The following is a 15,232-nucleotide window of genomic DNA, read 5'->3' as shown; positions in this document are numbered from 1 at the left end:
TATGTCCAAAAACGCATCGATCGATCACTAAGATGGACCAAAGCGTGACAATGTGATCAATCGATGGGTATATGTCCAAAAACGCATCGATCGATCACTAGTTCGTCGGAATTTCCTCGGAATTTTGTAAAATCCCTATAATATTTCCTCGGAATTCATCGGTTATTTCCGAGGAACACATTTTTCCTCGGAATATTCCGACGGATTGATGTTTCCTCGGAATTCCGTCGGTATATTCCGAGGAAATTTCGGAATTTCTGAAGATTTCATTTTCCGTCGGAATGTCCGTCAGAATACCTCTGTTTTCTTGTAGTGTAATAGTACTTATTTGACTTTGACCAGAAATAAATTCCATGCATGTGTATATCGCCAGTATGTAACATTTAATAATCACCAAATATATTACATTGTGTTTTTTAACTTTTAACATAGGAAAAATAAAAGGAATTGAAAACATATTGAACGGAACTCATGTCATGATAAAATACAGATTACTTGTAAATCCTTTCCCTCTACATATGTATGTCTCTTCCATATGATTCATCAACCCCAAAACAAAAAAAATAAACGCAAATATCAAAATAAATTTAACATGAAGACAACAAAAGTACTAGAACGCATGTTTTCCTTCATCTTCTTCTTATTGTTCTCCATCACCAACAACATGGCTTATCCTCTCTCTACAAACTCTCGCTGGATCATCAACGAAAAAGGACAAAGAGTGAAACTGGCGTGTGTGAATTGGCCAGCGCATCTGCAGCTCGTGGTGGCGGAAGGGCTGAGCAAGCAACCGCTTGATGCCGTTTCCAAGAAGATAATGGCAATGGGTTTCAATTGTGTTAGGTTAACTTGGCCACTAGATTTGGCTACAAATGAGACATTGGCTACTGATGTTACTGTGAAGCAATCTTTTCAGAGTCTTGGTCTTAGTGATGACATTGCTGCACAGCCGGTCCTAGTTATTATAAGGCTAGAAGCCAATTTAAAAAATGTGGCTGAAGTCCCTCGAACCCGCAACCTGTAACAGGTTACAACAACCACCCAACCGCTGGGCTACTAAGAACTTTCTGTTTAAATGTGGCCGTTTAGGATGATAATATTTGGTGGCTGGAAGCACAAGCTTCATTGGCTTCCCTCCAAGACCGGCTCTGCATTGCTGGTTTCCAAACCAAGAACCCATCGATGATTGATCTTCCACTCATTGAAGCTTACAAGGTATTAATATAATATTTTCTTGGATGCTTTTTAGAAGAAAATAAAAGATTTAACCGATCTAATGATGACAAAATAAAACTATTAATTTATTAATTGCAAGTATTATTTTCTGAAAGTTTCAAATTATAAAAATTGGCATAAACGTAGGTTTATAATTAAACAAATATTAGTTTGAAATAATATTTTCAACTAATTAACAATCGAATTTTGTAGATTTTTACTTTTAAAAACTGCTCTTTTCATCAAATTACATTGATGTACTATAAGATAAATGAATGTATACCAATAAATTTCTTTACCAAAGAAACAGTTAAAAACAAAACAAAAAATCACTTTTTCCTTTAAAATAAAAAACAAAATATTTTATTTTGCGTCTTTTTGCAGAGCGTGGTGACTACGTTGGGAAAACACAATTTGATGGTGGTATTAGACAACCACTTGACCAAGCCAGGGTGGTGCTGCCGCTTCAACGACAGCAACTTCTTTGGCAATACTTTCTTTGAACCTGGCTCGTGGATCGCCGGTCTGACTAAGATAGCCACACTCTTCAAAGATGCCTCCAATGTGGTTGGTATGAGCCTCAGAAACGAACTTAGAGGACCTAGACAAAACGTCGACGATTGGTTCAAGTACGTACATTTGTATAACTAATTATTCGCACTTGATCTTATTATTCTGTCGCTTTTCCAAAGTACATAATAGTTTTTTTAGTACGAGTTGGCTTTTAATTTGTAAAGGTTATGGCCATGGTTAACAAAAATATATAAATATATGTATTACAACAACTTGCTCGCCAGCAAAAGAAAAAAATAATGTATTTTTCAATCATATTGCTTTCTAATCATAAACGTTTATAACTAAAAAAAGTGCTTGTTATATAAATTTATTTTTAAAAACTTTCTTTCGTTACGGAAGGTAATATGTTTTGGTCAAAACAGAAGGTAATATGTTTTGGTCAAAACAGAAGGTAATAGAGAAAATGACTAGGATAACACTAAAAAAGTTTTTTGTCACAAATATAGCCTTTAAGAATAAAAATGACCAAAATAACATTTAATGTTTTATCAAAAAAGATAAATATACATTTATATCCCAATGGTAAATTAATTTAGACATTAGGGTTTAGAGTTAAAGGATGGGGTTTAGGATTTATGGTTTAGGGTTTAGGGTTTAGGGTTTAGGGTTTAGAGTTTAGGGTTTAGGGTTTAGAGTTTAGGGGTGGGGTTTAGGGTTTAGAGTTAAGGGGTGAGGTTTAAGATTTAGGGTTTAGAGTTTAGGTTTTACGGTTTAGAGTTTAGGTTTTACGGTTTAAAGTTGGGGAGTGGGGTTTTGGGATAAGATTTCAAATTTTAAAAAATAAAAAAAATTTAAATTTTTTCAAAAGATAAAATACTATTTTGGTCATTTTAGTTTTTGAAGCCTATTTTTGTGACATAAACTTAGAAATATGCTATTTTGGAGATTTGCCTAAGGTAATATAGGTTTCGTACTTTTCAAACAGTTATTTAAGTTAGAAGATATATTCTGCATATATATTACTAAATATATCAGATTTTTTGTTACAAAATATATATTGCTAATTACGATTTGTTAATCGTCTATAAAAAGATTATATTGACCGAAACTCAATTTTAGTGATTTTGAATAAAAGGTCAGAACAACATCGAATGATCTACTTGTTTGTACTTCTCTTTGTCCATATTCGGTTGGTCTTTAATTTCTTGACCAATCCAAAACTATCTCAACCATTTTTCTTTTTGAATGAAAGTATCTCAATTTTCTCAACCATTAACCACCAAGCATTGTAATTGTAAATATCAGTACCGGATTAAAACTATGGCAAATCTCCAAAATAGCACATTTCTAAGTTTATGTAACAAAAATAGCCCTCACGACAAAAATAGCATTTTATCTTTTAAAAAAATTAATTTTTTTTTATTTTTCAAAATTTGAAATTTTATCCCAAAACTCCACTCCCCAACTCTAAACCCTAAAACCTAAACTCTAAACCCTAAACCCTAAATCCTAAACCCTAAATCCTAAACTCCACCCCTTAACTCTAAATCCTAAACCCTAAACCCCACCCATAAACTCTAAACCCTAAATCCTAAACCCTAAACCCTAAACTCTAAACCCTAAATCCTAAATCCTAAACCCCACCGCTTAACTCTAAACCCTAATGTCTAAATTAATTTACCATTAGGGTATAAATGTATATTTATCTCTTTTGATAAAATATTAATTAAGTGCTATTTTGATCATTTTTACTTTTATAGACTATATTTGTGACAAAAACTTTTTTATTGTTATCCTAGTCATTTTCCCTTAAAACTATATATGCTCTATATATTAAGGGAATGATGAATGAGATATGATAATATAAAATAGCTCTAATTTTTTGTCTCACTAAATATGCATGTAGATACATGCAACAAGGAGCCGAGGCAGTTCACGGAGCAAACCCTAACGTACTTGTAATCCTTTCTGGCCTCACCTACGACACCGACCTTTCTTTCGTCCGATCACGACCCGTTACCCTAACTTTCTCCGGAAAACTCGTCTTTGAGATCCATCAATACTATATCCCCTACACAAATATATGGAGTTCCAAAAACCCTAACGACGCATGCGGGGACATTCTGAAAATCCTCCACGACGGAGTCGGTTTCAACCTCCGGGAATTCCCGGTGTTTCTTAGTGAGTTTGGAATCGATGTGAGAGGCGTAAGTGTTGTCCAAAATCGGGATTTTGGATGTCTATTAGGTTGGGCGGTGGAAAATGACGTAGATTGGTCGATTTGGGCACTTGCTGGAAGCTATTATATCTGAGAAGGTGTGGTCGGTATGATTGACTATTACGGTGTCTTGGATTCTGATTGGATAAGTGTTCGAAACAACAGTTTCTTGCAAAGATTTTCTCTGATTCAATCACAGCTTCAAGGTAATTAATTAGTCCACATGTTTTTGATTGTCAAAATAATTTTTATCAGTCGAAGTTCTTAAAATTTTAATTTTTTCGTCTCGAAGACTCGAGTTTCGAATACATGATACTTGATAGTATAAAATCAATATTTACTAAGTTACAACAATTAAATATACATAATCATATAGGAATAAATAATCTTCAAATTGCTATTCAAGTTAGATTTGTTAGATTTAATTAATAAATTACAATTTTTCTACGGAATCTTTGTACGGTCAAAACTTGGTTTAACTAATTGACAAAAATAAAAATTACTAAATTTACTTATTCAAGTTTTAGCGGCAATGAATTGTTTTTCTTTGTATGTATAATGTTATATATTCCCTTCGCTGCATAGTTAACGTCTCGCCTTCTTTGGTTAACTAACTTGGTTTACCAGCACCAGATCCTCAACCCAAAGTCAACAATCTTGTTTTCCACCCGTTGTCCGGACTTTGCATGCTACAATCTTTCTTAGATCCCACTAAGGTCACTCTCGGTCGATGTAATGAATCTCAACTATGGAACTACTCTACTGACAATACCTTGAAACTTCAAAACAAGTCTCTATGCTTAGCGAACACTGGACCAAATGCACCGGTGGTTAAGCTCAGTGAGACGAGTTGTTCCAGCTCTAATTTGTGTAAATGGCAAACCATCTCAGCCTCTAAAATGCTCTTAGCTGCGACGTCAACTAATAACTCAGCTTTGTCTTGACGTCGATGGAGACAATAACATCGTGGCTACCAACTGCAAGTGTGTGAACGGCGAAGACGGCTCGTGTGATCCGATGAGCCAGTGGTTTAAGATCGTCAAAGTCACTATATAAATGATGTTTTCTATCTATGGGATTAGCAATTAATTAAGTAACTCACATGAAGCCTATTATATTATGTTATCTTCTGTTTCCCCTATGAAAATTATAATAAAGGACTACACAATATTGCTATGAAATTTGGGTCTAGATTGCAGTTTTTGCACTGCTACAAAACAGCAAACGATATGTTATATGATTCAAAATCAGTCGAAGAACTAATATAATGCTATGATGTTAATCAGTGTGTCAAAAGACTCAAAACCACATATCTCTGCCCGGCCCATACTAAATATGGGTCATGTGCAAACCGTTCTTTTTTTTGGCCAAATGCAAGGTTAATTATATCTACAAAATATGAAAATTGGACATCTTTCATACAAATATATAAAAAATTAGAACTTTAAAAACACACAGAAAATTTGATTAAAAAATGGACCATGCAGCCCGACGTTGGTGGTCGAGTGGTGTGAGGCGGCTCGCAATGGTCCTAAGGGCCGCGAGTTCGAACCTCCCCCTCAGATATACCCCTACGCCGGGTCACCCGGGCCCACCCTGCTACTTCTGGGGTGGAAATGACGTGGCTGCTGCGGGCCTCGAGGGATGTCTAAAAAAAAAAAAAAAAAAAAAAATGGACCATGTTCATATGCACTCTTGGCACATGGACAAAGCCGGGACTAAATGTGATTACTGTCGACAAATAACCATTGGTAATTTGTTTGATCAACTTTTGACATAGCTTAATAGTATACGAAATCATGAAGACATTCAGTACAAACTAATTACAACCAGTCCACTTACTACAAAATTTAATAAGGTAAAAGCTAAATGTCGCGCTAGTTCAAACTAGATATATACATGTTTGCGGTAAAAGACAAAAAAGGGTTAGATGAACTAACGTTTCAATGGGTTTCGGTTGCGTTAGATTGACTTGGTATTTCTGCAGATATTATGATTGTGAGACAATATCCATTCTTGTACTTTCCCTGATCAAAGCTTTCCAGGTAATACCTTTCCGTTCTTGTAATCTTCTACTTATCAAGCTTGTCTTGCAAGAAAGATCTAGTTTGAAACCTATATATCCTCAATTTAAAGTTTATAAAATTATTAACTAGTCTTTTTTTTTTGCTAAAATTTAGAACTAGTCTTTTCTAGGAACACTTTCCTACAAAATTACGAGTTTCTTTCTTGTTGGGTTATTAATTTAGCTTCTTGGGTCTTTCACGGATTAGAGGGAACAAATAAATCATGATAATTTGATAGAACTCTAAGCTCAATTATATCGAGGCTGTTGATTAAGCTTTTCAAGGCCAAAACCAGAGACAAAGCTGATATACAAACACAACTAATTTATATCCAGAGACAAAGCCTCAGTTAATCCATAAGCTTCATAGAAATTGCAGTTTCTGCTAAGGGGTTCTCCCTGAAAACAGGGTCTCAGCTCCACTGCACCTCGACAAAATTGGATTTCCTCATCGGCAACAATAAATAATCAATCAAGAATTTTCTTTTTTTTTAAAGGCTCAGAACTTATATACAGCTTCTTCTATCAAGAATTTTCTGAAGCAGAACTGGCGTAAAGCTGTTAAGATTTAATCATCACTGCCACCAAAAATAAAACATATAAATATACCAGAAGACAGGTAACACTGTAAACATTACAGAGATATATAAACACAGTGCTGTTAAAATTCTGGCCAGATTAATCTTTGCTCCGGAAACTTGAACTTCTCTCACTTTTATAATCTAAGAGAGTTCACCATTATGAAGCACATTCAAACAATTATATTAGTATATACAAGATGAATCGAAATCAAATTAAAGTAAAATTACGACAGATGAAGAAGAAGAAGATAGAATGTCGGCGGCTATGGAGCGGGTTTGAAAAACTAGGGTTTATACGGTGTTTGTTTTATAGAGAGAAACAGGGAGGATGATTTAGAATCAGGGAAATTCAATTAATGGGCCGGCCTATTTTGATTGCGGCTCACATCCTTAGAGGTCCATCATTAAATTTTGGGCCGCTTTTTATTAGAATTGTTTTGTTTGGTAAACGAAACAGATCGGATCCCAAACTAAAATGCACTACAGAAAGTAAAAAAAGTTCACTTTCCTTGTTTGTTATTTTCATAATCATAAGTGAAAAATCATTACATGGAAAACATTTTCTATTTAATTTAATCTATTAATTTAGTATCCTGCTTTTACCTACTATTAACAAATCAACCACTTAAAGAATTAGTTAATATCACATATTTAATTATTTACATTAATAATAAACCAACTAAAAATTTGAATTTTATTTTTAATTATAACAAAATCTGTTGAGAAAGAATCTAACAAAATCATACTTAAAAAATTAAATATTTTTATAAAATAACACATTAATTTATTTCTTAATTAGTAATCTAATATTATTATAAATTAATGTTAACTAAAATATAATTATAAACAAGAAAATAAAAATTCTATACTATTTTTTGATAAACTCTATAATTCTTTTCTGTATTATATAAAAATAGAAGTGCTATATGAATTAAATATGAAAATTATATTAAATAGGTTCATTTGCAGATTTTATTTTTTATAAAATAGTGTATAAATATAGTAACAAAAACAAATTCAAAATTTATGTAATCTTCCAAACTTAAAAATAGCTGTGCAATTTTCCAAAGTTTTCTTGACAAATATAAAATTTTGAAAATAAATATTCAAACTCAAAATAATAATATTTCAAATTTTACAAAAGATAAAATCATAGATAATAAAAATATTTTTTTGAAATGCACCATGAAAAAAAAACAACTAATATTTTGAAATCTTAATTAAAAAAAACTTAATATCATAACATCCAAAATCTCTTATATTAAAAAACATTTACAAAAATAATATGATAGATGTATAGAATTTACTAACATAATAGGGTTATATTATTTAAACAAAACAATGTTTTTACTTATAAATCCCGTAAAATACTAAAATGATATATGTTAAAGTATATTTTTGTAAACACAACATGTAAATATAAATTATCTTAAACATATTTATTTTCTATAATATAAATAAATAAATTTTAAAAATTTATTATATGCAAAATGTATAAATTAAAGAAAAACATATTTGAAAAATTTTTTTTATTTGATTATTTCAGATTGTTATTTTATTGTACCCAATTCGGAAATATATTAGTAACTAGTAAGTAATAAAAATTAATAACCAAGTAAAATGTATTAAACAAATCACTTAAATTATATATTTAAAATATTTGTAATAATATCAAATATACTTATAAAATGAAAAATATAAGCACGAACGTGCGGGTTAAAATCTAGTTTTTACTTAAATTTGATAATTTTTTCTTTGTAAATAATTTTATGTGTAATTGTGTAATCCACTCAAAATAGTTTTTATGAGCTAGAATTTCAATAAATATTAAAACTAAGAATGAAAAGGCCATGTCAATATCCCAAATTTTGGTTGACCTTAGCTAGTCTTTTGTGGAATATTCTTGGTGCCATTCCAAAAAAAAATGTTTTTACTAAATTTATATTTTTGTATTTGGTCTACTGAAACTTTTAATAATCAAACTATACCTAACACCCTTAAAGTGATTTTTAATTCTAATTGGATTTCATGATAGTTTTAGACCCAATAAATTAGCCTAAAATGCTTTAAGGGTTAATTTCATGTTCTTTTTACCGGAAAACAAAGATGGTATCATGTTTCATAATCCTTTTAAAAGAAAATTAAAGGTAAGCACATCTAATCTAACATCAGAAAAGAAGTTTAAAGGCTGCAGTCAACGATCACTATCAACGTAGTCAAGCACAATACGAAAGGTGAAGATATCACCACGTGTCGAAACCCCGTCAATCAGAGAGAGATGCAGGATGTGATCATCACTAGCACACAGTCTTTCTATTGTCCCTTTCAACAGGTCACTGAGTAAGACAGCTAAACACTAGAACTACAACGATTAGATTTTTGCCTGAAAAAGAACTCCCTTACCCTAGGTCAACCCAGTTCTAGACCCCAATCCCTTTTTCTATATAAGGAAATATAATTCCAAAATATTTACGAATTTCTTTATCCTTCGTTCAAAATTAAACAAAATGGAGAAATATGAAGTTGTTTACCATAAATAATCCTGATTTTTATAAGAAAAAACATTCAAATGGGTAATGTGATCGACATGGTTTTTTTCAGAATGAAAAAAAAAATTCGCATTCATAAATCACGGTTAGCTTAAGTGACAAATATTTCATATATGTGACGAGTTTATAGAATGTAACAAAATGTTCTTAAAGGAACACAAACTAGTCAAGAGATGAAAAAAAAGATTAACACAAAATAAATACGGGTATGCATGCAAACAAATTTAAAACTCAAAATACTCTTTTAAATATATCACCACTTAAGTAGTCAAAAAAATATACCGCCACTCAATCATTTACCTGCCTGAACTTAGTTAAAATTCATTGCTACTTACCTCATTCACCCAAACTATCACTGTTTAGAACTTTTGATGTTAATAAACTGAATGTTGATGAACCAAATAAAGTTAGATTGAGATAACATACCAAGCACAAAAACTTAACAAAATGATGTCTAATTACACTTCTTACATTTTATGGTTTACATTACAAACACAGTTTCTAGAAAGATGTCTCTCCTACCACCGTTAAACCCTAGCCACCGTCTATGCTACTGCTGGAAAAGTCATCTTCCTGACTGTTATAATGGTCACTACCGCAACATGATCCACTCACAGAGAGATCTTGACCGTCCATTGGCTCAAGATGTTTACTATCGAGTCCGGTGCAACCGTTGATGTTGATAGAGACAGGTTCCGTTAGCTGCTTGCCGTCTCGTGGAGGCGTAAAAACTACCGGAAGGTAAAGCTCAGCCTCGCACGGGAACTTGGCGCTCTTGAAGTGTTCCTTTAGATCCTCCAAGCCCTTTTTGACGATTGAAAATAACAAGATAAAAACACATAGTGACACCTAATTATCATAAAATTCAATACAAGACTTTTGTTTAATTATAACTTAAGGCTGAGACTTTGGTATATGTCCATGAGTCATCTGGTGGAACTTATATATGTTTGCAGAATATTTTGAGGGTTAAATCAAGTTTATGTTCTCTATGACTTCAAAACACTAAATAAATGTGTAATATAATGTATACCTGAACTCTCGCATATGTGATTTGGCAAATCTTCTGCGAATTAAAAACCTCCCAACGTTGAAGATGAAACGCCTTGTAAAGCCTCCAAGCTGCCTCCGGAGACGTCATGTTCACAAACCCATAACCAACATTGCACTTGTTGCTAATATCACAGCAAAAAAAATAAAAGAGTTGTCATTTTTGGTAATAGATACAACCGATACTATACTGTCAGTGAAGTTCGATGTTTGATTACTTGAAATCCATCGGGAGATACACGAAATCATAAGAAGAAAATGGTTGATGATGAGCTTCGTGTTCGTCTTTCCCCTCGGTGATCGCTTCGTTGATGTGAACGCAGTGATTATCCAGCATATTCAACAGCAGCTTTTGGCTAATATCAAACCCAAAAAGAAACATTGTACCTTTAAAAAATTAAAGTGGAATCTCATATACAAAACCTATAGGAATCTGAAATATAAGAGCATCCAGGAAAATGATAGTCAATTAGTGTAATATGAAACAAGAATATAATTAAAAGCTTGATGGAACATAGCATAAGAGAATTTTATCTAGAATATAAAGCTTTGAATATATAAACAGCATATTAGCACAGGAATCCATGTGAATATTATAATAAAAGATTAGAAAGATCTAAATCTTTAACAATCCTAGAGTTTAAAAAGCTTTGAAACTTTAATCCATACAAATACTTAATTGAAAGTCTTTAGCCATCCTAGTCCTTATAATACTGATAGTTGGAAATAAAATAACTTTAAAATACTAATAATTAGATTATATAGCCAACCTGTACTTGTTTGGTATGTTCTTGATCATCAAAGTGGTACGTGGATCTCTGCAACTTGGATCATCCATGGTTTCTTCACTGATAAGAAACTGACTTAGTTCCATGCTCTTCATATGTCTTTTCTTCCCCCACTTAGCCACGTTCTTGCTCTTTGTTTCGGACTCCGCTCCTCGGATCTTATTATGCTCATTATCTTTGATACACAACGAACCCATAGAAGCTTCAACAACAGAAACTCCATTATTAGGGCTCACATTCTTGTTTTTATCCTTCATCAGAGTAAGAGGCTGCCTCATAGGAGGAGCTAGAATAGGTGGTGGTTGAAACAGTACATGTGGTTGCCTTAGTGACCTGAACTTGTTTTTAATCCCACCTGGTCGGCTATATTCGATTACAACTTCCTTCCCACAAATCTCTTCACCGTTAATTCCATCAAGCGCTTTCGCTGCATCCCTTACATCGTAAAACTCAACGAATCTTTGATGTTTCTTGTACGGTGTCTCTCTCAACTCTTTGATGGGACCTGAAGCCAAAAAATTACAATATTATCAACTGCTAGAGCTAATTAAACGGTATAATATTGTCAGTACACAAAAGGTAAATAAGGGCATGATGGATACTAATCATATTGTAATTGAAAATGTTTAAGCACCTGACATCCACAAATCGAGTAAACATAACTAAAAAAAAAATGTAACATAATCAAGACAGAAACATTACAAAAAAAAACATATACCGTAAACTTGGAAAATCTGTCTGAGAGCAATGGACGAGACTTCAGGGTTTAAGTTAAAGACCACCAACGTTCCTTGGTTGCAACCGTTAGGAACCGCACTTGTAGCCTGAACTACAAACTGAGCCCACACAGGTCTACCGGAAACAAACCCACGCACCGGTGAAGAAGAAGATGGCAAGCTCCAAACGCTACCACTGCCACCAACCTTGGCTTGGTGCTGCATGTGTCTACCACAAATCTCTCGAACAGCTCTTTTAGCGTCACGGAGATCGTAGAAATGGACGGTCACGATTCCTTCAGAGATTCTCTCCATTTGCACGCCACGCACGTCGCCGAATACCTCTAAGTCGCGTCTCACCGTAGACTCGGTGGCGTCACGCGGTACGGAGATCAGAGAAAGAGATCGCGTCGGCGACTTCGACTGGAAAGGAAGCCGTTGAACGGCTGAGACACCGTTAAAATACGGACGCGGTGGTGGTGGTAGTGGAGGAGGAGGAGGAGAAAACATCATCGGATGTGGTGGGAGATTAAAGAACGTGAAAACTCTTGGTACCGTCGGAGATAATCCGTACGACGACGGAGGAGGCGTGGGAAAAGGTGGCGGCGGCGGAGAAGTGTAGGGAAAGTAAAAACGGGAGGAGATAGGGTTTAGTGGCACAAACTCTTGAGCTCGAGGGTCTAAAGGAAAAGCTCTAGAATCTTCCATTAGGGTTTGTTGTTTTTCTTACCGGAGTTCTGATGTTTTTACCGGTGAACGTGATCGTGTGAGAGAGAGTACTGTAACGTCGTCTCTCTCTCTTTACTCTCTTTACACTATAGACAAGACAGTGGAAGAGAACAAATGTTTAATTTTTTATTTTTATATTCTTTATGTCTTTCCATAAGCATTTAAGTTTCCTCGAAAATGACTGTGGCTTATAATCCTTTTCACGAAGTTACGTTAATACCCCTACTAACTTTTTGTAGGTTTGGGTTCTTGGTTTACGAGGCAGTATATATATGTAGATTAAAGTCCATACGCGACACGAATACTGAGTACGTGGAAAATGTTCGTCTTTAATTTTATGTTCTGCAGATTTTCTTACAAAAATAATTGAAACTCTGAAAAGAAAAACAAAAAACCCAAAAAGTGAGAAGTTGTATTTTTTTTTTTGACAAGAGAGAAGTTGTATATTAATTACTGTCGAGTATGTTTCAGAGAAAAACCATCACTGAATCGAACAAAGAGGATGATGGGAGAATCGAGAGTAACTACGGCAGCATATGAAAATGGGAAAGATCTCGTTGAAAGCATTTCAAAACTCCAGATGGCTAAAACAAGCCATTGATCGGCATTATTTAGCTGGTCTTAACTCTTTGCGTTTTAAGTCGTAATGATACTCGCGTTTCGCGAATCTGTGGTTAGTTTTAAACAAAAACACGATTGCTTTTAACGATGATTGCTTTTAAACAAAAACACGATTGTTTTTAACGAGGCAAGAACCAAGTTTATTTCATATTCAATATATTTTTTAAATAAAAATAAAATATTGTCAAATTAATATTATCTTTTTAAAATTAAAAAGTAAGAAGAAATAAATAAAAAATAGGACTAGTTATAAAAAAAAAAAATTAACATAATCAGCAAAACATTAAAGGTATGACTGGTTTTCCCGCTACCACCCGCAAACGCAGCTTTTGCGGTTGGTAGCGGTTGTTGGCGTTTTGCAACAATCGCTCAAGCCGCTCCAAACCGCTCCAAATCACTCTAAACCTCATACATTCAAAAGCTGGTTCCAGCTAGCGTTTGCGGTTGCGGACGGTTGCGGGAGGATAAATTTTTTTTTTTTTCTAAAACAATTTAAATACAAAAATAAAAATATTCAATAAAAAATTTAAATTAGAATTATAAAAATACTAAAATATATCTATTATATTTTAATTAATATTATAAAACTTTAAAATGAAAATATTTTCTATAATTTTAAAAAAGTTTAAACTATAACTTTCTAAATATAAATTTTATATTTATTATAATATTATTATTTTTGATATTTTATAATGATATAAAATGTAAATATTGTTAATTTATTATTTAACCGCTGTTGCGTTTGGCAGTTAACCAGTCATAAGTATCCCGCAAACGCACCAATTTCTAACCGCAGAACCAGTCGTATAATTCTTAAAACCGCTAGAAACCGCAACCACCCGCATCCGCAAACTCCCGCAGCCGCAACCGCAACCGCTGCGGTTGAACCAGTCAGGCCCTAAATCCTAAATCATAATCCTTAAACCCTAAACCCTTGGGTCAACCCTAAACTCTAGGATAAATCAAAATCACTAAACACTAAAACACTCAAAGATTTAGGGTTTAGGATTTAGGGTTTAGAGTTTTAGGGTTTAGTGTTTTTATTTAGAGTTTAGGATTTATCCAAGGGTTTAGGGTTTACCCAAGAGTTTATAGTTTACCCAAGGGTTCAGGGTTTAGGATTTAGGATTTAGGGTTTAGGAATTAGGATTTAGGGTTTAGTGTTTTGCTGCGACGTTAAAAAAAAAAATTAATTCTTTTTTCTGTAACTACTATTTTTTTTTTACTTTTATATTTTAAAAACATAATATAACTTGCCAATATTTTATTTTCTTTTTTAAAAGATATCGAATTTTAAATAGTGAAATCTTATTGGTTGGTGAACCTAGACCCTAGGGGGTGAACCTAGAGGTTCACCCTAGCGGGTGAACCCAAGAATAACTCAATGTTAAATAAAGAGCTATTCTCGGGAACTTCTAGGTTCACCAACCAATAGGATCTCATTATTTCATACTCCCTCCGTTCCCGAAAATAAGATTTTCTAGAGTACTTATGCTTATTAAGAATTTAATAAATGTTTGTAATTTAATTTATTTGTTACTTTATTATACATTTTCCAATAAATTTTCACCAATGAAATTTAATCAATTCAAATATTCTCAATTAATGTTTTTCAAAAGTATAAATAAAATATCTTAACAATATAGAAAATCTATCTTTGTGGAACAAGAAAAAATTCTAAAAAATCTTACTTTCGAGAACGGAGGTAGTATATGATAGTATCATTTCGAAAAAGAAAAAAAATATTGTCAAGTTATATTATATTCTTAAAATAAAAAAGTAAAATAAATAAAATAAAAATAATAATATGTTATAATTAGAGAGTTTAGAGACTGAATATTTATGTGTTCTTATTAATGATCAAGAGGGTTTCTTTATATAAGGATTACAAGATGAAGATAAAAGGAAAGTGTACATATCCTAATCCAACAGGAAATAGGAAAACTACTAAAACATAATAATGGAAAGATTACATCTACTAAGATCCTTTTCTCTAAGCTTTGTGGCCGTCTTTGTCTCTCCTGAAGTCGGCTCTCTCTCTCCTCTCTCTAGGCTTCGGCCGTCCCTCCATCTTCTAGGTATTGGGCCGGTCTTGGACCGGGCCTGGTTAATGGCAATCCACTCCATGATTTATAACACTCTCCATTGGATGCCATAACCATACAGGATTCGTAGTACGCTTCA

At 33.2% G+C, this 15,232-nt stretch overlaps 1 protein-coding gene and 1 pseudogene across 1 annotated transcript; one reads left to right on the top strand and one right to left on the bottom strand.

The window, feature by feature from the left end:
- Window positions 1-664: 664 nt before the first annotated feature.
- LOC106324345 lies at window positions 665-5,005 on the top strand (annotated as a pseudogene).
- Window positions 5,006-9,678: 4,673 nt separating this feature from the next.
- Window positions 9,679-12,482, bottom strand: LOC106326389 (protein terminal ear1 homolog). The gene is made up of 5 exons (XM_013764381.1): window positions 11,701-12,482; window positions 10,965-11,487; window positions 10,413-10,550; window positions 10,178-10,319; window positions 9,679-9,948 (listed from the first exon to the last, which is right to left on the bottom strand). The coding sequence occupies exons 1-5, from the start codon at window positions 12,404-12,406 to the stop codon at window positions 9,679-9,681; spliced, it is 1,779 nt and encodes a 592-aa protein (XP_013619835.1). The 5' UTR covers window positions 12,407-12,482.
- Window positions 12,483-15,232: the final 2,750 nt, after the last annotated feature.

Source organism: Brassica oleracea, chromosome C2 (genome assembly GCF_000695525.1).
Source record: "Brassica oleracea var. oleracea cultivar TO1000 chromosome C2, BOL, whole genome shotgun sequence".
NCBI classification, from domain to species: domain Eukaryota; kingdom Viridiplantae; phylum Streptophyta; class Magnoliopsida; order Brassicales; family Brassicaceae; genus Brassica; species Brassica oleracea.
The sequence above is the reverse complement of the archived record's forward strand: the minus strand, read 5'-3'. Positions and strand labels throughout refer to the sequence as shown.

Bases quoted from the DNA above. Each gene is read 5' to 3' on its own strand.
- LOC106326389 (XM_013764381.1), bottom strand. From the start codon at position 12,406: ATGGAAGATTCTAGAGCTTTTCCTTTAGACCCTCGAGCTCAAGAGTTT. The intron at 10,320-10,412 runs GTAATCAAACAT...CTGTGATATTAG, and splicing joins TATCTCCCGATGGATTTCAA to CAACAAGTGCAATGTTGGTT. The intron at 9,949-10,177 runs GTATACATTATA...ATCGTCAAAAAG, and splicing joins TCACATATGCGAGAGTTCAG to GGCTTGGAGGATCTAAAGGA.